This window comes from Podarcis pityusensis, assembly GCF_964106645.2.
Source record: "Podarcis pityusensis genome assembly, chromosome: 2".
In the NCBI taxonomy this organism is placed as follows: Eukaryota; Metazoa; Chordata; class Lepidosauria; order Squamata; family Lacertidae; genus Podarcis; species Podarcis pityusensis.
The window spans coordinates 56814119-56837855 of record NC_138029.1 but is presented as its reverse complement, the minus strand read 5'-3'; the positions used below and the strand labels follow the sequence as shown (position 1 = coordinate 56837855).

Sequence of the window (23737 nt, the reverse complement as noted above, 5' to 3'; positions counted from 1 at the left end):
GGTGCCAGTTATAGTGTCATTGGTCAAAGGAGCACAGTCAGTTCTGCTGGGTAAATCAATCAGGGATGCTCATTAGCAGAGGAGGCGACTCTTGCCAAGAGGCCTCTCAAGTCTTAGAATAGCCCTGAAATTAAAACATCATGTCCCAGGGTTTTGTCAAGTCCTCTGGAATGAGGTCCTTAGTGATGTTTGTGGATTCTCGACTGCAGCTTACGCAAACTGCTGAACAATGTTCAGGACTAGGAAGTACAGTGGTACCTCGGGTTACATACGCTTCAGGTTACAGACTCCGCTAACCCAGAAATAGTACCTCGGGTTAAGAACTTTGCTTCAGGATGAGAACAGAAATCGTGCTCCGGCGGCGCGGCGGCAGCAGGAGGCCCCATTAGCTAAAGTGGTGCTTCAGGTTAAGAACAGTTTCAGGTTAAGAACGGACCTCCGGAACGAATTAAGTACTTAACCCGAGGTACCACTGTAATTGTTCCAGCTACACATATATTTTTCCAGTCTGTATGTGACAACCCAGTGATGTAGATTAATAAAAAGAGCATAGTAGGTGACAACAGTTAAGCATTTATTTCATAAATGGCCTCTCACCTTTCCTCCTCAGGAAACATGGGGACTAATGATACTGACTTGTCCCCTACAGCATGGTCCCCATTGCCACCTACTGAGTTAATCAACTCAGTGCTCTCTCTTTTTTTGGTAAAAAAAAATGAGGTACAGGTACTCATATCTTGATAAACGTGCTGTGGGTGCCAGCTCTTCCTCTAGTTTGAATCATAATCACTGGAGGCGGTGAGCGTCCTGTGTGAGTGTCTGGAGGTGTTTAGAAGGTGGTTAACGGATTGAGGTCACATCCCGACAAGACAGAAGTTCTGTTTCTGGGGGACAGGGGGCAGGCAGGTGTGGATGACTCCCTGGTTCTGAATGGGGTAACTGTGGCCCTAAAGGACCAGGTGTGCAGCCTGGGGGCCATTTTGAACTCTCAGCTGTTCATGGAGGCGCTGGTCAGCATTGTGTCCAGGGCGCACAAAGAAGTGCTTCAGATGATGCTTGTAGGATATTCAGAAGCCTTAGTGCCTCCAACTGTGGAGACGGAGCATAGTCATCATGGCTAGTAACTTTTGATAGCCCTCTTCATGAATTTGCCGAATACTCTTTTAAAGCCATCCCAAGTTGGTAGCCCTCACTGTCTCCTGTGGAAGTTCCATAGTCTAAGAAGTGCTTTCTTTATCTGCCTTGTACCTTCTAACATTCAGCTTCTTTGGAGGCCCATGAGTTCTAGTGGTGCGAGAGAGGCATACAAACATTTCTACAAGGCATGCTTAATTTTATGAATTTCTGCCGTGTCACCTCTTGCTTATATTTTCTCTAAACTAAAAAGTCCCGAATACTGCAAGCTTTTTTCATAAAGGAGCCGCTCCATCACCTTGATGGGTTGCCCTTTTCTGAAACTTTTCCAACTCTACAGTATCCTTTTTGTGGTGAAGCTACCTCAAGAACGGTACACGGTATTCCAAACGAAGTCGTGCCATAGGTTTGGAGAATGGCATTATGATAGTGGTAGTTTTATTTCAATGATCCTTTCCTAATGATCCGTAGCATGGAATTCGCCTTTTTCTCGGCCATCGCACATTGGGTTGACATCTTTATTGAACTATCCACTATGATTCCAAGGTTTCCTTCCTGGTCCATCACAAATAGTTCAGATCCCATGAGCGTATATGTGATTATTATTATTTTTTGTCCCAACATGCATCATTTTGCACTATATTGAACTGCACTCACAATTTCACCTCTATTAACTCAGTTTGGAGAGGGTTTTTTGGAGCGTCTCACACTCTGTCTGTATCATCAGTGAACTTCACCACCTCACTGCTCATTCCTAAGTCTAGATTAGAAGCCCTGCACAAGGACTTCTGCTTGTGAAATGGGTTCCCCCCTCCCCCCTCTCTGTTCCCTGTAACACACAAAATGAGCTTTGGGGAATCTGAAGAACCCCAGAGGGGTGTTGTTCCATCTAACATGCTGGAATACTTGCACAGACAGCATGATTGAGAAAGTGTGACAACGAATTCTACTCAATATAATTAAGTTACAGTACAATGGTATACATGCCTATTCAGAGTTACCGTATTTTTCGCTCTATAAGACGCACCAAACCACAAGACGCATCTAGTTTTTGGAGGAGGAAAACAAGAAAAAAAATATTCTGAATCTCAGAAGCCAGAACAGCAAGAAGGATCGCTACACTGTGAAAGCAGCAATCCCTTTTGCTGTTCTGGCTTCTGGGATAGCTGCGCAGCCTGCATTCACTCCATAAGACGCACACACATTTCCCCTTACTTTTTAGGAGGGAAAAAGTGAGTCTTATAGAGCAAAAAATACGGTAAGTCTTTATGCTTAAAGGGCCTTACTCCTAGCTAATTTGGTACAGAATGGCAGCCTAGGCTTTGCTTTATGGTTACTATTGGGGGAAGCTGGGTTTTGTACCTTTGACAGCAATACGACAGGCAGAAATTCAACAGGTTAAGAATTTTCTTGTATGGAATTACAGTGGTACCTCGGGTTACATATGCTTCAGGTTACATATGCTTCAGGTTACAGACTCCACTAACCCAGAGATAGTGTTTTAGGTTAAGAACTTTGCTTCAGGATAAGAACAGAAATCGTGCTCCGGCGGCACGGCAGCAGCAGGAGGCCCCATTAGCTGAAGTGGTGCTTCAGGTTAAGAACAGTTTCAGGTTAAGAACGGACCTCCGGAACGAATTAAGTACTTAACCTGGGGTACCACTGTACAGTTATGGAACAGCTTTACCATGATTGTACTCTCTATAATTTTTGTGTTATGACATGTCCGCCTCTCCACAGCCATTTTCTGATATATCACAGAAACACCCAGCAGCCATTCTGTGGCTGGCACCTTCATAATTTGATTTTTTTTATATATAAGATATTTATTAAGATTTTTTAAAAATATTACAATAAAAGTGAAAAAAATAACAAAAATACAAAATAAAAATGGTTAAAAACATCCAGATTTTCCATTACTTATTTTCCTTTAGCTTGTTTCCCGGACCTCCTCATACCTCCCTTTTTTGTATTCCACTTCAGTCTGTTGGTTCAGCAAATCCTTACCCTCTTTAATTATCCTAATCCTTGATCTTAAAAATAATAGCATTAGATTTTTACCTATTTATAACCCTTTTTTCATATTCCCTTAAAGCATTACAGCTGGAAACCACTTAATTTCTATCCAACATCATTCTAACATTCATTAATTTTACAATATTTCTGTAGATAATCTTTGAGTTTCTTCCACTCTTCTTCCACCGACTCTTCTCCCTGGTCTCGGATTCTGCCAGTCATTTCTGCCAGTTCCATATAGTCCATCAGCTTCATCTGCCATTCTTCCAAAGTGGGTAGATCTTGTGTCTTCCAATACTTTGCAATGAGTAGTCTTGCTGCTGTTGTGGCATACATAAAAAAGGTTCTATCCTTCTTTGGCACCAATTGGCCGACTATGCCCAGGAGAAAGGCCTCTGGTTTCTTCAAGAAGGTATATTTAAATACCTTTTTCAGTTCATTATATATCATTTCCCAGAAAGCCTTAATCCTTGGGCACATCCACCAAAGGTGAAAGAATGTACCTTCAGTTTCTTTACATTTCCAACATTTGTTATCGGGCAAGTGATAAATTTTTGCAAGCTTGACTGGGGTCATGTACCACCTGTATATCATTTTCATGATTTCATAATTTGAAATGTGCCCATTGGTCCAAAAATGTTGACGACCCCTGCCTTCAGGTAACAAGTGACTAATATGCCAAATGAATGAATGAATTAAAGAAAATAAAAATAAAATAAAATAAATAACTCTAGAAACATCTCTTCACTTGCCCCCATTGAAACATACTGCAGTTGGGTTCCCTTTAGTTGGATGTTATGATGTAAAAGGCAGGGTAGGAATGCATAAGTACTGCTTAGTTTACAATATTTTGTTGCAATTTTTTTTTATTTGTGAGCTGCCCTGAGTTTGAGTTAATCGCTGGCACTACTTGATGTTGAAATAAATAAATATCCCCCCAACTACCCACCCCCAAACCCAAGCAATCTGTGTACAGATTTACCAAGAAAAATCAATAAAATAATTTCCAAAAATCTATGCCGAGTTCCTGTTATATTATATGCATAAATCGATGTTGAAACCAACAACAGTTAAAAAGTCAGTTAATAACTTTACTCTTATTCCTTCTGTTGTCTTCTGGGTCTAGACTGTGGTTGGATGATGCAAACTGGAAGCTACCAGTAACCACAATGACATTGTGCGGATTAAATAGTGATTTTTAGCTCAGAATAGAATCATAGTTGCTGTCAGCCTCCAGCCTCTCAACAATCCTACGCCAATCTAAAAGGCATTGCATACCTCTAGTGATGTCAGGGTAAATACTAATCAGATGCTGAAAAATTAATAGACACTTATTTTTAGTGGGGAAATGTGACAATAGCTGTAACAACTGCTAAGTGAATGACGAAAGAGAGTTAGTTGAATGTTCGGCTTCCTCCTTCCTTGGTAACATGGCATGAGCCAAGCTGAGAATTTTAAAAACACTCAGGATGAACGTATTCTAAAGAATTAGAAGCATATAGAAGAGAGCTGTTCTAAAGAAAAAGAAAATACTCGATAAAAATGTGGGCGGCACTTGTAAGCTCTCTCCCCCACCCACCAGCCTGACAGGCCTTTACAGAAACGTGGAACCACATTCCCAGACCTGCTAGACATAGCAACTGGGGTGCCCACCTGGAGCTGCCATGTCAGGAATATAGAAGCAATTGTAAAGTATTAAATTTGGGGGGTGGGAGTATAGGGGGAGAAATCTTAATTATGTGTTTCACTTTCACAACAGAAGTAAAACATTGCCTGTTAAAAGGGGAGCATCTATAAAACCGCTAAATTCAGGGCTTAAAATTACATTGATTCAGAAATTCTCTTTCCTTTTTAATATTTGACATTCAAAACACTCCAAAAGAAACATTCTCTATAGTTCAACCCTCTGAATCAAGAGCATCTCCATTAACCACACTAATTATCTCAAAAGAATCAACAAAGTGAAAGAATGCCTTCCACAAAGAGAATATTAATTTATTCTCATTATTAAAAAAAAAATTATTAAAACTTCCAGCTCTTTTTAAAGAACTACCAAGGTGTTGTACAATAAAATCATTAAAATATCATAAAACTCTGACATCATAAGTTAAGGAACGGATGACCAGCATGAAATCAAATTAATTCTCTGAACACGATTGGTGAAACAAATCTGTTTTCAGCAGGTGGCAAACTATCAGGATTGTAGGTGCCTGTCTAAATGTCCTCTGTAGGTGATTGATTGCAATGAGCAATCTGTGTAAACTGCTTTGATTGCCTTTCTACAATCAAACACTATATATATTTTTATGAAATGAGTAAACATCCAACTTCTGTAGGCCTCTTCAGATGCTAGCTGCAAACACAACCACTGCCCACGAAGAAGGCAACAGAGTCACACAAGCCTGGCTCCCACCATCTCCACAACGAATAGGGAGACCTGAAGGAGGACTGCAGTCACATGCAGCTGAACATGCTTACAATCTTCCCTCTGATTGGAGACCGGGCATACGACAATGTCCGCAAAAGGCATTATTCAGTTAACCTCACTGGTGCCCTGGCTGGCTTCTAAAAACTGTTTGTGGATGTATGGTCTGATCCTGTGTTGGACTACTTCAACTGGCGTGACTCAAGAATGAAGCACTCCAAGAAGTTACATTTGTTTATACCTGCAGAAGGTGTAAAATGAAATGTGTTGAGGATGGAATGTAGCTTCCATTGGCCAAGCAAGACCTAACATCTCTTCCCCTGTTTTTTCTTTTGAAAAGGGAAATTACTGTAAATGGTCCAGGATAGATGGTAGATGCATTTCTTTAACTCTTAGAGAGTGATTTCATGATCACCCCTGGGATGAAAGATTTCCATCACCCCTGGGATGTAATGTCGTTTTCCATTCTGCCCTGTATTCATGCAACACAGTTTCCATTATGCTGCAGTTTGACTCCCACCAAAACCTACATTATTTATTCTGCCATCTGCTGTGGTGAAACTATATAACCTACATATATCACATAAATTAAAATTGCATTACATTATTGCACCCCATTCATTTCATTGCCAAGGAAATGCAATGCAAATGGAGGGGGAATGGTACATAATCATACAAACTGTATTTGCTGGATTGATTTCCATTCCATTCTGGATGTTGGATGAATGTGTGAACATTAGCAATTTCTGGTCCCGTTTTCATCAGAATTCTCCAATGTACCTATCCTCTGGTAACGCTGAGTGTTAAGGTCAGTGATCAGAAGGTCAGTGGTTTGAATCCACATGACGGTGGTGAGCCCCTGTTGCTCTGTCCCTGCTCCTGCCAACCTAGCAGTTTGAAAGCACACCGGTGCAAGTAGATAAATAGGTATTGCTGCGGCAGGAAGGTAAACGGTGTTTCCATGTGCTTTGGTTTCCGTCACGTTGTTCCATTGCTCCAGAAGCGGTTTAGTCATATTGGCCACATGACCCGGAAAGCTGTCTTTGAACAAACGCCAGCTCCCTCTGCCTTAGATGAGCACCGCAACCCCATAGTCGCCTTTGACTGGACTTAACCATCCAGGGGTCCTTTACCTTTACTTACAATCTACTTGTACTTTTGTAAATAAACCACATTTCAGAGGAATAGTTTGATGGTTCATTCCTGCTGTTGTTTAATGTGGTTACAAAGCTTCCTGTACCTCCATTACCGTAATTCTCCATTGTCCATATGATGTTCTCCCAATCTCTGCCTTCCTACACTTTCCCCTTGCTCAATCCCAATTTTCTCCTAATTTCCCCTTTACAGAGTATCCCTGATTGAGAAAATCTACATTGAGGGAAGGCAGAGTATGGGAAGGCAGCGATTGAAGGGGAACATCAAATGGACAGTGGTGAATTAATGGAGGTACAGGAAGCTTTTAATGTTTTATCCTCTTTTTAATATTATGTTGGGAGCCACCCAGAGTGGCTGGGGAAACCCAGTCAGATGGGTGGGGTATAAATAATAAACTTATTATTATTATTATTATTATTATTATTATTATTATTATTTTATTTTATTATTAGCTCCCTATCCTAATTAAATGACAGTGTGGATGAGTCCTAAGTCTCATTGTTCAGAGAAATGGGGCGCACATAGTACTTCATACCTCAGCATTGTTTTGAGGCTTTGCCCTCCCCCCCCCCATTATTATTAATATTTTTACTCATTTGTGTTCTGGCACTGTTCTCTTCTCCTTTATGCCTCTTCCGTCCTTTCACCACAGTGGTTGTGGAGTTATACTATGTTGCTGAATAATGAAATACCATTTTGGAATGAATTCATCTTTTCTTTGATTTTCCACCCCCTGTAAACTAGCAGATGATTCTTCAATTCTTCCTTTGACAGGGCTGCTACACCCCCACTGCAGTTTGGTGCAAATTCTGAGAATGCCTCTCCAATGGTTCCTATGAATTTGCTCCACTCGCATAATCATAACCATTTCCTCTGCTTCATGTTAGCAGTTTTGGTACCGTCACGGTGATAAAAATCTGTTATCTCTCCCTCTTTCTGAAGTGGCACTTCTACCCCTTAACCCTTTTTCTTGATAACACCAAGATCAAATAAGAAATAAAATTACAGACACCTTTACCCCTATTTGTGTCCCAAATCATAGTCTGCATCTCTGCTTCCCCACGTTTGGCCATTTTCATTTCTATGACGGAAACAGAAATACTAAACCTCATACGGTTCATGCACACACTTACTCCAGTTTTTGCTTTTTATTGTAGAGATGAAAAAGCAATATTAGCATGAGAGAAATCCATACTGATTATATCTTTGTGTTTAAATTTTCTAAATCATCATTTATGTCTGACCAAACCCTCAAAGTGGCTTACTACTATAAAACAGGCACACAAATACATACCATTAAGTCAGGTAATCCAATATATAAGAATAAAGGAGAAAAGATAGAAATAGAGTAATTTGGTTTAATAATAATAATAATAATTAATTCATTACCTGCCCTTTCTCAGCAGGTCCCGGGAAGATCACATCCATCTGGAAAAGTGTGACTTTGGGAGTAGCATCAAATCATTGGAGTCACAGCACCTGCTGTGGCTGTAGAAACTGATACAGGAGAGACACGCATTGTTGCAGCTGGGACAGATGAAGGCATCCGGTTGTGCTGATGTAGGTGTGTGATTAATGGGTTACTGTGAATGTGTTGATCACTACCACCTTGTTCCTTCCCAGCAAAGCACAATCCTTAAGAAGCTGCCTTTCACTAAGGGGTAGTTCCCCTGCTTTTTGTAACTTTCCCCCATGTATATGGTATATCTCTCTTATCTTTGGCGATCACTCATAGAGTAAGATTGTCTTCCATGAAAACGGTCTTAACAGTGAGTCCGTGACTGTGGATTCATGTTTCTTCAAAGTCCATGACATCTTAGGTAAATGCTGTTCTCCAATTGAAGCGCTTGCAGGCCAGTGTTTCCCAGTTGTCAGTGCTCATACTACATTTGTAAAGATTTGCCTCGAGGCATCTTTAAACCTCTTTTGTTGTCCACCAGTATTTCGCTTTCCATTCTTAAGTTGAGAATAGAATAGTTGCATTGGAAGATAATAATAAGGGATTCAGACAACATGTATATAAACTTTCCCTGTGCCTTTGAGAGCCTACTGTCCTATATGTGTTTATCTACTGAAGCATTTCCCCACAAAACTGATGAATTTAAAACTTCAACAAAATCACAACCCAGTCAGATTGGTGGCATATAAATAATACATCATCATCATCATTCTCTGAATCAAAGGTTTGTTTTTGGCTTCCAGACCACAATACCCAATCTGGATATAATGCTAAACCAAAACTTGTTGCTTCCACTCTTGCTAGGGGAGGAGGGAAATGATAGCATTCTGCTCATTCATTGTAAGATATTAGCTATGGCTCACTGTGATGTGTGAATTGGCAGAGAGAGAGACTGCAAAAATATGTCGGGAATCCAATTCTTTTATTTCTAGGCATCAACATGCTCAATGTCAAGACATTGTGTCACTATATACAACATAAGGAACACACTTTGTACACAATGCAACCAGAAATTTTAACTCTCAAAAAAGTTAGCAAAACAATAAATAGGGACCAATTTTACATCTGGTATTTACGCCCTTATATACAGACTTGATGGCATGGACTAATAAGCAGTTGCTAGAATGGTAAAGAACACAGGGTAACTAATTCCAAAGGCATGGAGCGAGACATCTCCTTCTGTTCTTGTAGTCCAGGAACCGGTTAAGTCATTAAAGAAAACGACTCCACAAAACCCATGCAGACACCATTTCAGATGCTGAAACTGAAGCTAAGGAAAAAATTAAAGGCTTTGGGCCAATTTTCCTAAATTAAGATGATTGCTCTGCTGGAGAGGCATCTGTGTGTGCACAAGCAAGGTTGGACTTGCATTGCGTGAGTCAACAAAGGACTATGAAGCGCTGTACTGTGGTGCTGTGAACTTTCACTGAAGTTCCTGTTAAGAGTCTCTTGCTCCTTTGTTCAAAACGGTCCTAAGGCTGTGTCTAACCTGGAATGCCACTTTTGAGAAAAACAAAACAAAACCTGTGTGCTATTTTAGATTTGTTAGCATTTTAAGACTAAAGAACTGGCCCAAGCTATATAAAAACAGTGCCCACAACTACGACAAAATGTTATTTTAAAAACTGAAGAGTCAAGTCTGCTAGGATCCTCCTAAAACTTACTTTTAAGGGACAACATTTGAAATTTGCCTACCTCTTGACAAGCAGGAATTTTAAATCTCCAAAACTAAAGCTAGTCAAGAGAAAGACAAATGTTTCAGTAGTAATCAAAGGTCAATGTATGCATTGGCGTTCCAATTGGTTGATTGTAACTATCACATTTCTTCATTAGATGATGCAATCACACTGTATTTCAGACACAATTTGCATGCCCAATGTGCGTCTTCTGATAACACCACAATTGTGGAGTCACTCACCTGTGGGCTATCAGACAGGTGAGCATTTGGGTGGAGATTCCTTCCTTTGGCAATGACCATTACAACAATGTATGGATTAGACATGAAACCACTGATCTATTCCTAATCCAGCAGAGAGTTAGGAATACATTATGTACGAAAAGAATCAAATCAGCTCCAATCCTTATGCCTATATAAGTGGGTTGAACCAAACTATGAACAAAAAACTCGTCTTTCCCCATTTCCATTTTTTTTAATCCAAGTTTGCGTTCCATATTCATACTAAATTTTTCCTACAGCTGACATTTAGCTGAAATTGTCAGTAGTTTTCATGTGTGTGTGAGCAATACAGCCTATAGCAATTTAGCACAATCAGTAAGACTCAAGAGTGTCCAATCGCAAATCCTGTTATGACAAATTATTATTATTATTTTGAGCATCGGAGTATTTCACAACAACCAACACATTTTTCAGAATACAAGTCGCACAGTTAGTGTCATGTTTAATTTAAACACTTACAAAATACATACAGTAACAGATATCTCCAGCAGTTGTCACACAATATACTTAGTTACAAAAGAAACAATATTAACACATAATATTGTGTATGGTAGTGGCACCACTTCATAAATAAGAGATTGGAAAAATAGCCTGGTGCCAACTAAATATCTGGAATGATGAACAAGGAAAAACTTTTCTTTTAAACTCAAAACAAGTACAGTCGTACCTCCTTTTGTGTCCAGGATCTGTTCCGGAGCCCAGATGCTTGACGAAAGGGACGCTCGACAAAGCGCCACTCTGCGCATGCACAAAGCTCAATTTAGCGCTTCTGCGCGTGCGGCAAACCCAGAAGTAACCTGTTCCGGTACTTCTGGGTTTGCCGTGGACAAAATGGACCCTAAACGAGGTACCACTGTACAACTAAAGAGAGGGTAAGAATGCACCAACCTGCTGACACTACCATTGCGTAAACTTGGTAATTGGCAATGGAGCAGTTCATGACATTCTTCACAACATTTATTGTTCCTCCACTGAAACACTGAAGGGATGAAGCCCAAGGTGGCTTTCTAAAATGTTCCCAGACTCAGCTGCTTGATCCAAAAACCAGTTTGGCCAGATGATTTAGGTTCACGAATGCAAGAAAAACCTAGTATGTTTTGTTCACGATACTACTTTTAAGACTATTTATGAGAGCCCCTTCTATAATAATGTCACAGGATTTCATTTTTCAGTTCAGACTGCCACAGCTATCCAACAGCAACTGTTCTCACTGAAAGTCATCACAACCTAATTTAAGGGGGATGAAAGATTCAACAGTAAAAAGAGTGAGAGATGACAATGTCCATTCAGACTAGAAATGGCGTCAGGTAGGGAGAACAAGTAGTGTCAGTAACTGATGCAAGTGCTGGGGGAAATAATCAGGTGGTGGGCACTTGATGTAGAATGCATGCTGCAACTTCAGTCTAAAGGATTTCTCAGTCTTTACTCTCTGAACCAAAACACGTCCCATCACCACCTAAGGTCTACAACAGTCCATCTTTGTATAACAATAGGGAGAAAAGTCTATGCACATGAAGTACATGCTGAAGAAATTAATAAGTTATTTGCACATATGTGGTAGGGGATACTTAAGACAGAAGGGGATTCAGAGCATCCCAAGAACTTGCAGCTACCAGAATAAGTCTGCAGTGGCGCAAAGGCAGAACAACACAAGAGGCAAATGGAAGCAAAACAGGTCTATCAGGATGTGGAATCCTGGTTATAATTCAGTCACACACAAAACCTTTTCCAGTCAATTCAGTTCATTTTAAACACACCACATATCCTCAACAGCTTCACCTGCATACTGCCCGAAGCAGGATTAGTAACATTGACAAATTTACAGTCACATTCTAGTTTAGATTGAACATAATATACATGTAACAGATGACATAAAAGCAAATCAAGGGAAACAAATGTATTTCTTGTTGTCTCCAAGACACAAGTGTAGCCCTTTATAGCTACTTCTGTGTCAACCAAACATCAAAACTCTTCTGCGATCTCCAGAAACGAGAATCTGCATATTTGGGCCAAGTATTAAGCCACATGCTAATCTTTATTGCAGTCCCACCACTGTCAGAGTCTACTGAAGCAAAGACTCGATCACAGCGCCTGATTTGGCAGAACGTTTTCTGTTGGGAGAGGAGAAAGAAAGTTATATGAAGAGAGAAATTAATGCTGTCAAATCAAAGTGCACATAACAGACAACAAAATCAAGAAACCAGGCTGATTTCAGGAGGAAGCTAAGATGCCCTCATTTAAGGTATGCGCATGGTCACAACGAAACATTTAAAAGGTGCTTACACTGACATGTTTTTAAAAATGTTTAAAACATGTTAAACATGTCTAAATTTTGTGGTAATCAATAGCAACCATGGATTCAATGGCAAGGAGAGCAGAGAGTTTGGGGGCGGGGGGCAGGGAGTATAATTTGTTGTAGATTAATCTAATATACTTTTAGGGAAGCAATGTCCCTAAATACAGCTTTAAGTTCAGTATGGCCCTGGGCTAAAAATATATCATCTTGGGAGAGAAAAGATGCTTGCCCACTTGTAAACTTGTGGGTGGCCAGTGGCTTCAATTCTCCTAATTGCAACCACATTCCATTTGAGAGCTACTTTTATTTATTTCACTTCTATAATCTTTCACTGGTTCCCCAAGCAGAGTGAATGTTGACAACATACACAAACAGAATCCTTTGGCCCTGGTATGCACACAGCAAGGACACCCCCAAATTTGCAATTTTAGGACAGCTTCAGACATGCAACATGGGCATTCATTGAGTTTTTATTTGGCATTGAACAGAAAGGGGGTGATGACAAAGTTTCAAGATGGTGCAAAACACAATATCCTATGGCAGTCCTTACCTTCTGCCAGTTTTGGGTCTTGATCGGCCTTTGGAAGTCCTTGGTCTCTCTAGTTTCAACAAAGACTGTCTCAGGCTTTCTTCTGTATAAGCTAGATATACATGGGAAAGGTCCACCTCAAAGGGCTGAGGAGGGTAAAACAGACACTGTGAGTGGACATTTGTGGGTCATACCAAAGTACAGCATCAAAGTTGAAGGAAATTATACAAAAAAATGCAAATGCAGAAAGCTGGAAAAGTGTGGACTGCAGCAGCCTACATTTGCAAAGGATCACTTACATCTTTTTCCTTTTTATCTGGCACGGGAGTCTGTTTTCTCATATTATTTCCGGTATATGCCACACATTTCTTAAAAGAAAAAAGAAGAAAAGGAAGGAAAATAGATATTGCACCAAGTAACCACACTGCTGGGAGGTCTTTTGCTTCCTTTGTTGCAAGGAGGGCAATCTCGGCAATTTGAAAAGAGGCAGGTTTTGTCCTCAATTTGCCCAGAAGCATTTTAAGGGTGCAATCCTGGCCATGCACCAAAATCAGTGAAGTCAGTGTTGACAGGGCTCGGGTGCTTATTCATTTTATTTTATTAATTCCATTTTTATACCACCCTTCATCTGAGGTTCATAGGGCCGTTTACAATATAAAAACACCCACCCCACACAGATAATTTGTTTAAATAGGCCAGAGATTGGAAAGGCCTGGGAGAAGAGAAGAGTTTTTGCCTGGTGCCTAAAGATATATAACGAAGGCGCCAGGTGAGCTTCCCTGGCGAAAGCATTCCACAAGCGGATATAAGACACAGATATTCCATCTAATGGAAAGAGCGGACCACGTATTCTAAACTGGATAATGAAAAATCGACTCAGGTAGGTTACTGCTTTTGTGTCTAGCAACACAATATGGGAAGTCCTGATAATAAAGGGGGTATAACATAAAAGATCAAGGTCCTTCAGGTTGTCCTATTGTTGCCCCAGTAGCAGCTGGCAGGGCAATGGAGCTTACCTGACCTCCCATCACCAGTGCTGCTGTGGCTTACTGGAGAGGGATGAAGTTGGTGCAGTCCAATGCATTGATGGAAGCCCTGAGTAGCTGTGCCTGTGGTTTAGCACTGTACGGACCTTGCTGACCTTCCACATCCCAGTAAGCCACACCAACAGGTGCAGTGACAGATGGCTAGGTATGTGCTGCCACCACCCTGGTGACCACCACTGGGTTCCCATGCATTGCAGCTATGCTTACGTACCAGCTGCCATTCTCCAATATCTTCATTCCAGTGAACGTAGTTTTCAATCATTTCCTTGAAAGAAAAATCAGAAGAGAAGGGGGGAAAGTAACACAGGTGCATGACCTCTGAGATCAGGGCCATCTTTAGCGGCGCCGGGGTGCAAAAAACTGCCCAGCGCCCCCAAGTTGTTGAGCTTTTTGGGGGGGGCACGCAACTCTCTCCCATGTCACAGCGGGTGAAGGGAGGAGAGCAATCCCCACAGAGGCTTGGGAGAGAAGCTGTGTGCCTCATGTGAGCAGCGTGCGTGCATGCACTGGGCGGGCCTCTCGACAGCCTGCCAATCCCAGGCGCACAGGAGGGCGTAGCTGGCCAGCTGCCTCATCGCCTACATAAAAGCTTGCGGCGCTCTGAAGGGGTCTGCTCCGCTCGGCAGTGGCTGTTGACTGGCCTGGATCTTCAATCCCCGGACTCCAAATCTCGGCCCTGGACTCTCGGCCTGACGCCCCCAAGAGCCTGGCGTCCGGGTGCTCCGCAGCCCTAGCACCTATGGGTAAGCCGGCCCTGTCTGAGATTCAGACACAACAAGGGCAGCTTAGGAAACTATGCTATGGGAGGTGCAAGTATATAGCTTCTGTTAACGTAACAACTGGTCCCGAGGGTGAAAAAGGCCGCTTCCGGGGTCATTATTGCTGAATCTCTCAAAACAAATACAAGGCTCCTTCAATTATTGTACCTGATAATCCTGAGGTATAAAGTTGTCAATGATAAGCATTTGAAGACGAAGCTCCCTGCTGAGCTGTCGAATGTTCTCCAATAAGCCTTCAATTTCTCTCTGATGTTCTTGTTGCAAATCTGCCATCTATGAATACCAATTATAAAGCAAGCCATCAGGAAGCTACAACCAGGATAATCCACTAAGAAATGGAATATTCAACCAGACACATAAAGCTCGTGGTGTAAAGATAATCGTGATCATCCCATGCCAAACCTGGCATCATACTTGAAGAGTGTTTTCATGCTCAGTTCATTCTAAGAGAATGAACTTCTACCTGTCAAAGCCCCTTCCATCTGGTGGTTTTAAAAACGAACAGGCCCCAACCCAGCATTAATTTGTTTTCATCTTCTCCATTATTCTTTCTTCCCATTCTAACCATTTGGTGGAAGGTAATTCCAGCAAATGAAAATTACTGGTTAGGGAAGTTAAGGAAACCTTTTTATTTATTTCTTGGCCACTTTCAATTAAAAGGACATTCAAATTAGCTCACAGAATAATAAGGAAAACAATGATGAAGCCAACAGGAATGACTTGATCAACAAAAAGCATGCCAGTTTAGCACCAGCATTAAGGCTCTTTCATATTGACCCAAGCGTGGAAGCTTATGCTGATGTCTTGACAGATGTGCTCTGTAAACGGTAATGTTGTTCTTCAAAATCAACAGAAATAGTGCTCACTTCCTTGGTCTTTCAGGCCCAATGCCAGATTGGGAGGATGAAGGGACCAACGAAGATTTCCCATGTTGTCTGGATCTCATATGGTCTTATAAAGCATCCAAGCTTACTGTATTGCTAGAGAAATTTGAGAAGGAACTATGCAGAGGGACCCTCGTCTAGCACCCTTTGCCATCCTTAGAGGTGTAAGCACAAGGTGTATGTACATTTGTGTCAGTGTGTGTAGGAGGGTGCTGCAGTGTTAAGTGGGGCATGGGGGGACGTACACACATGGTTGTGCGTTGTGACCCCCCACAACAGTTTCTCATTTCCAAAATGTGTCTAGAAGCCTAAAAAGATTGACAATCCCTTACCTAACCATTGCACCATTCTGTTACAGTAGCACCTTGGCTTACGTTACCCTTGGGTAATGTAAACTTCGGGTTGCGAAAGGGACAAATCTGGAAGTGTTTCGCCACACACGCATGCGCAGAAGCGGTCCCTCCAGTTGCGGAAACCTCGGGATCCAACTGGAGCTCCAGAACGGATCCCGTCCGCAACCGGAGGTACCGCTGTATATCCCATAGCTAGAGAATCAGGCATTGCTTACATTATCCACCAGGTGGCTCCCTTAGCAAACACTGAAGCCCTGGTAAATTTTCACTTCAAAATTTAGTTACTGCCTTAGGCTTAAAAAAAAAAAAAGATTACTTTTGAACTGCTTCTCAGAACTTCACCAAACCAATGAAAGTGCATCTTCTTTGACAAGTCTGAATAAAGTCCACCAGTAGTTTTAATCAAAATTGGAAAAAAACAAACATATGGTATACTGGTATAATAAACATAGCAGTAAAAAGGGTTCATCTTCAGCTTGCTTAAGCTGGCTTTTCTGTGGAAATTTTTATTGAATCAATTTGAAATTCAGCTTCTTCACAGACCTCATCAGGCAGATCATGTATGCCAAGTTTCAAGTTAGGTGCCATTTTTATAAGCTATTGATTATTGAGGCTTACAGATGGCAGAGCATTTTGTTGTGCTGCGCACTTTCACTAAAGGGGCACTCAGAGGATAATAAAACTTAAGCAGAAGAAGAATAAACTGAAATAAAATCAATGTAATAGCATAAGACTTATAAAAACAATTAAAAGCTAACAAAACATTAAATAAGTCAATGAAACCATCAAAAACCCGAGAGAAGAAAAAAGTTTCACTTGACTTCTAAAACAAAAAGATGGGTGGTAACTCTTGTACCAGTCAGGGGAAAGCATTCCACAGATGAGACATAACCACTGAGAAGGGCCTCTCCCCAGTTCCCACCAACCTCATCTCACCTGGCAAGGAAAATTAAGTGAGCTCTTTCCAAGATTTTTTTTAATGCTTACGTTATCATGTAAGGCACACTGCACACTGATGACCCTGTATATGTGTGCATTGTTAGCATATACTAACAGTATATGTGTCCACTTACGTAAATAACCAAATATTCCGGAACAGCCATATGACTCTCACACACTCCATGCTATTTCCTTCTGTGGTTCTTTCTTACTCCCAACGTGAGCAACACCACCTTTTCTTTGTACAAGGGTCAAGGGCCATTTGCATGTTCATATCTGCCTTCAACATGGCTCAGGAACAGGGTTGTACTGTTCTTTTACGTGGGAACAAGCGTGAAGACTTTATGACACTGACCTCTGACTTGGCTGCCATTAGCATTGTCCAGACTTTTTTCAGCTTCTTGGTCTTCCCTTGGGCTTCCTCCTGAAGACTGGTGTACTTTTCCTCAATGTCCAAACGCTCTTGCTGTTTGCAAATTATTAAAAATGCCACAAGTTAGCCAGAATTGTCCAAACTGATGTGCTGGTGGGAGGGTGCTATTCAGTCCTGGCTTTTGGGGATGATTCACATAACAAGTGTATGTAGGGATCCTATGTAAACGGCTGCCTCACAGCCCCATCTCACCTCCATTTTGTCCCCACACCATCACTTTGGTTCAAAAGTCTCTACTGGCAAGTTGTTGTTATTATTATTTATTAAATTTGTATACTGCTCTTCATCATAGAGCAGTTTATAGCATAAAAATACAAAATGAGAACACAAAATGCATAACAAAAACAAACGAATAACCACCTTCCACAAACCCATTTAAAAGACCATAGGATGTTTAAGCAGCCAAGGAGAAAAAAAGGTGTCACTCTTTCTTTATTGCCAGGTTTCCAGCTTCTACCTCCTCAAGCCCTGTGCAGCCTTCTTTCAGCTTGCTGTTCTCTTACTCCCATTCCTCTCTATCCTTCCCTTCACTGGGATGGCCTTTATGGAAGTTAACCCACTATTCTTTTTTTCCTTTGTAAAGTTCTGATGCCATTTCTGTGGCTCCCACTCAAGTGCATCTGCTACCTATACGGAAGTTCTTGCAGTGATGCATGCTGAGCTCCTGCACATTTTAGTTTCTGAGCCCAGTTCTACAGCCAGGGCGTGTAGAGGGAAAAGCTTCCCCTGGCCTAGAGCCAAATTCTCTCTAATCATTTGTAATCTGGACAAGCTTATTCCCTCAACATGGACAGGAATCTTTCAGACACCAAACAGAAACACATATCTTGAGCAAGTGTGATAGCACACTAAAGCGGAAGATATCTAATCTTTCAGGGATCACCATGTTCTACAAACGGAGATACCATCTACTGCCTCTCATTTCAAATGTGCCTTCGTCTTGCCTGCACATGCACAACATGCAGGTAAAGAAAAGTACTGTGAATGCCTTTTCAAAACACAGCAATCAAACAGGGCAGCAAAGAGCTTGATCCAACCTCTTTCTCCTCAAGCTCCCTCCGGAGCTGCTCTGCTCTTTTCCTACGCTCTTCCAGCTCCATGTTGGATTCTTCTAGAAGCTTTTCCTGCTCCTCTGCTTTTGCCAGTAAGTCCACACCTCCCACGATCACTTTCTTTTCCAAGGCTGACAACTTCTCCAGCAGAGACTGATGTTCTTGCCTGGATAAAAACAGGAAGGGAGGGGGAATCGTAAAGATTCTAAAGCTACATACAGATGTCCAACTTCAGTTGCGGGGCCCACACACTGCATGCCCGAAATCTCAAACAGTTTCCTTTAAATCTAATAAATAAATGTAAGAAAGCAAGCAACCACTGTAGGAAGACTTAAGCCTGTTTCCTCGTGTTTGCTTAAATTTAGCTGGGCTGAACAGGGCCTACTTTTCAATCCACTAGGGGCTGCTAGAAGGAGACCGTCTCAGCCTGTTCTCTCAAAAATCTCTGTTAGTTTACTGTCCTGCTGTGCTCTCAAGATGTTTGCAAAGAGGGCAAGACAGAAGGTTCTAGATCTTGTCCCCACTCCCAGTTCTCTTTATTTATTTAGCATCTTCTGTAGAACTGTGCAAACTGTGGGGGCAGGGGAGAGCATTAGACAACAGAGGCTTTATTAAACCCTGTCAACTCTCCTTGGTACAGACTAACATCTGAACAGCCCCACAGTATATGTGTGGTGCGGGGGAAGTTGTACATATTGGAGAACTGCATGTAGGCAAGGAATGCATGTTTGGAATGCGTGGCCTGAAAGTCTGTAGAGGGTGGGATGGAGAGGAAGAGAGAAAGCTTTCTTTAGCCTGTGAACAATCACAAAAGGGGAATATGAAAAATGCAACTGTATGTGTGGGGTGTATGCATGAGCATTCCAGTTACATTTGGGGTCTTTGGAGTATGCAAGTCTCCCAAAGAAGGGGTGTTTTCAGAGTGCATGATAAAGTACGCATGCCAAAAGTGTCAACGAGCTGTTGCAAGGCAGGGTCTATTGCAGGTATGGCCAAACTCAGCCCTCCAGATGTTTTGGGACTACAATTCCCACCATCCCTCACCACTGGTCCCGTTAGCTAGGGATGATGGGAGTTGTAGTCCCAAAACATCTGGAGGGCCGAGTTTGGCTATGCCTGGTCTATTGCCACTGTGAGCAAGATGCTTCATAAGTTAACTTCTATACCTTGCCAGGCAAGCAGTGTGTGCGCGCGTGTGTGTGTGTGTGTGTGTGTACACACATGTACATACAGTTCAAATCCTCCCACTTTGGGGACCTTGCCAAGATCCCAAATGCACTTGAAATGCCCCCAACCACATCTCAAACCAAATCTCAACATGCCCTTATCACCAATGAGCTGTGCCACCTAAGAGACTGAGCTATGAAGAGGAAGTCCTGGATATGAATGTCACTCCTGCCATAAAATCACGATGGAGCCTTAGGCAGGCCACTTTCTCTCAGCCGGAGCCCGACAATCATACCGATTTGCTTCACAGGATTACAACCATGTAATTCTATACAAACGGCAAACGTGATTCTATTCCAATTTCAGCATTGCTCACTGTGCTTTAAGCAGGTCTTTCTCCCGCTTCTCCAGCTCTGCCCGGGCCTTGTTTCTTTCTTCCTCTTCCATATCAAGCTTTGTTTCAAGAGCCTTCCTTTCTTCATCAATCTTCGCTTGCATCTCTATCATCTTGTCAGGAGAAACTTTCTTCTTTCCTTTCAGGAGAGCCAAGTGCAGGTTTAAATAAATCAAGCATATACATACATACATACATACATACATAGTCCCAATATGTGAATTATCATTAAAAAAATTAGATTAGTTGTTATAACAAGAATTAAAGAGCCTACGGCTGCTACTATTAACTCAGAAGCTACAGGAATGCACAACTGTAAGAGAAAGAAAGAACAACACTGGTGATAGCCCTGCTCCATCTTAGTGATTTTTTTATTATTATTTACTAGGAGCTGAAAGTTTTATCGAAATATTTGCTAATATAGTCACCCCTGGAGCATTTGCCCTCAAAAATGTCCTCCAGCCATATAGCATAATTCTAATTTATTTAGAGGCGTGAGTGATTTTAAAAAACCCAAATAATTATCATAACAATCATCTGCTGAGAATCAGTGACTGGAATGAAGAATTGTAACATAGGGAATAAATTTGCTGATTTAGAAAAGGACAGTTGTATATCAAATTAACTGCAGAATGTTTTCTGTAACTCAATCAATTTGGAAGTTACTTTAAAAGACACACAACAGCCACATGTACCTAAAGAGGCCAGCACTTTAAAACTAATAATTAGAATGTATATAGTCAGAATAACAGAAAAATAAAAGATATATGTATGAAGGAACAAAATTAACATGACAGAAGGGGTACAAAAGCTAAAAGCAGGTTTGCAAAACCAAAAGAAAACTCTTTGCACTGCGATTCGAGGGAAGAAAAAGAAGGGTGGGGGGAAAGAATCATTACTTTGTTTGCCCCATTTTGCTCTCCCCTCTCTTGCCCCCACATCTTAGGCTATCTGGATACATCTAGACTGATTATATCTTGAAAAGGAGCAACAGTTTTATTGCTGCTGTAAGGGGAAACCCCTTAGACTATCCTTGCTCTTTCCCACAGCTACATTTGGATAATGTCACACACAGAAAAGCTTTGCTCAAGTGGTGACAGGTCAGCGTAGAACTGCATTGGATCCATTAACACTGTCTAAGATATTTGGGGGGCATCTTGAATGGAGGTCTGAGAGAAAAAGCTAGGCATTCTTAACAAAATATTAAGCAGTTTCAACTGTATTAGATGGAGTGCAAATCAAACACACCAACCTGATTGATCTTGCATTTTAAGAGGAAGAGGCAAACAAATCGCAGAGAGGCAGCACACGCACAAAGGAAGTGGGTGGGGAGGGAAAAAAGAAACACATTATTGGCTTGATTTGTTTTACAAAAAGAAAAAAAGAAACAAGATCTTAAGTAAAAGCATTCATCAAAATATGCTTCCATAGACAAAAAGAAAAGAAAAACCAGCAAATTAAAACTCCAAAATGCAAGATTAAATGTGATCATCGCTGCCCCCAATTATACTGAAGAGTATCATTAATCTTCAGTACACTGGAGGATAACATTGTTTCTCTCAACAATATTATGCTAAATTCTGCTGTTCAAGCTGCAAGCCTCTCACAAATATCATGCTCTAAGAAACATCCAAGAGGGTAGCCTCAGTTAAAACCAGAGCATGTTGACGTAGCCAATTGCCATAAATGTCCAGTTAAGCTTACTTGGCGTTTGAGCAAATTGCCAATCGGCTGTTGCATCTCACATGACCAATCACACATGTAGGAGAGTTCATAAGATTTCAATGTTAATTTCAGCTGGGAGTTGCATAGTTTTGTTTCTAGAAACTCAGGTGCTTCCACAGAGGTAAAGTGGCAAATTTTAGCTGGTGCCATCAAAGAGAAGTAGTAGCATTGGGGGAGAAGGAACAAATGCAATGAAAACATGCAACATGCAAAGAACAGGAAAGGGGGAAAGAAGTCACAGAATGGGAAGAATAGTTTTTGTTAAAACCTGAAAACCCAATCTATGCCACACGCTCCTTTCAAGCTCAGGGTTATTTTGCGGACCGAAAGTGTTCTTCAAATGAGAACATCCCGTTGTCATTAAGAGCAGTGGTTAGAAGCAGAAGATGCAGCTCATTTGTTTCCAACTGTTAATGAAAAGTGCCTAATAAAACCCCCTTGAACCTTGTTCTACCTCATCAGCACCAAAACTGACATGTCTACCCACAACAGTTAAATGCTGCAACTTAGCAGCTCCAAGATACACAGTAACTCCTACAGGTGCAGGGATTTCCCAGTCACTCCTTCTGATGTGCAGAAGGAGAAATGCCAACACATATTGTAGAGGCTGATGGGAAGTGGCCTCTGCGCAAGCAGAGCTTTTTGGCCCAGGAAAGGAGTGTGAAGTTTTTCCTTGTTTAGCCAGTTTTCTGGAAGATTACAGAACTATGCACACTTGCTTAGCAACTTTTCCAAAATATATATATCTAGAGAAAGATTGTTAACATCCTACTGAAATATATACGACTGTATATCAGTATAAAGCTATGATTTAAGAGCACATCACCCAATGCCAAAAAATCCACTCGTTTCCTGCCACCTTATATGACCAGTACTAACATGCATTCTTGCGTTCGTCGGCTATTTAGCCAAAGATTAATCTCAAACAGTTCTCTCCCCACCACCACCCTCCACAAGAAGTTTGAAGCAGCAAAGGGGAATAAAAAAACATGCTTTAACTTGGGTAGGTGGGTGGGGAAGAATCCACATTTCACTCTGAACAAAACCAATGTTGTGGACAGGGAGCAAAATGCAGCATCAAAACAAAGAGTGCAAAGGTTATGGAAAGGCCAAAACTTCACTGGATGACCAAAGAGCTCCCACTCACTAGTGAAGGATTTATCCAGAGGTTTCTCTATGACAGAGCATGTAGAGTCTGAACTACTGCTGCTGCTACTGCCTGGAAAACAGAGAAGCAGGCCCCATGGAAAACCCAAGAAAGAAGAAACAAGATGAAAGGAACACATGCTAAGCATTAGCTCTAAAGGACAAGAAGCTCAGAGAGGCTGGTTTCATGTTGCACAATCCCATTTTCATCGTCTTCCTATGTACAGCTGCAGTGTTACACATGACTGATTGACCCAAGTCATCTTAGTGGCTTAAATAAATAATAATAATCAACTGAGGCAATTGACAGTTGCCTTGGTCTCAGGGAATGTGTGCCTCTCTCACTTCTTCTGGCAGTCAACGTGGTGTTTTTCAATAAAACAGTTTTGGTGTTGGGTCACTTATTAAATGTGACCAGCAATGGATAAATGGGAAACTGAACAAGGAAGCAATCTGGAAGAAGGAAAAGGACACAGACCTTTAATATTGGATCAAAGACATCTGAATGGTAGCACCCCGTGGTCTATGGCTCAAAGGGATGCAGCCAAGATTTACATTTAACCTCAAGTCAAGAATTGAGCATGTGGAGGGGGACTGCACTTCTGAATTACATATCATGAGAATGTGAAAGAATGTAATAGGGACCATATCCCATCCAACAGGTTAAATAATTTCCTCCTTCGGACCATTATTTTGAGCCTCACATCCATCTTCCCCATGCCAATCCCTGTCATGAATAGCTGTGCATGTTTTCACATGTACAGGGATAACTGGTAAGCTGTGTGCTTAATTTGGTTCAAACAGCACCAGCACTTACTTTAGAACCTTTTTGTTCCCACAAAACTCTG

At 41.4% G+C, this 23737-nt stretch overlaps 1 protein-coding gene across 2 annotated transcripts in view; it reads right to left on the bottom strand.

The window, feature by feature from the left end:
- Positions 1–9092: 9092 nt before the first annotated feature.
- The window catches only part of KIF3A (kinesin family member 3A), a 30134-nt gene continuing 15489 nt past the window's right edge, over positions 9093–23737 (bottom strand). The window contains exons 10-18 of one of the 2 annotated variants that reach the window (XM_080997170.1): positions 22891–22962; positions 20001–20157; positions 18443–18623; positions 17328–17438; positions 14944–15069; positions 14229–14282; positions 13271–13339; positions 12993–13117; positions 9093–12257 (exon numbers count right to left, since the gene is read on the bottom strand). In XM_080997170.1, the coding sequence (XP_080853296.1) occupies positions 12209–12257; positions 12993–13117; positions 13271–13339; positions 14229–14282; positions 14944–15069; positions 17328–17438; positions 18443–18623; positions 20001–20157; positions 22891–22962 (944 nt within the window). In that variant the 3' untranslated portion in view covers positions 9093–12208. The remainder of the gene's footprint in view (positions 12258–12992; positions 13118–13270; positions 13340–14228; positions 14283–14943; positions 15070–17327; positions 17439–18442; positions 18624–20000; positions 20158–22890; positions 22963–23737) is intronic. The other variant, XM_080997169.1, reaches the window with a different exon arrangement.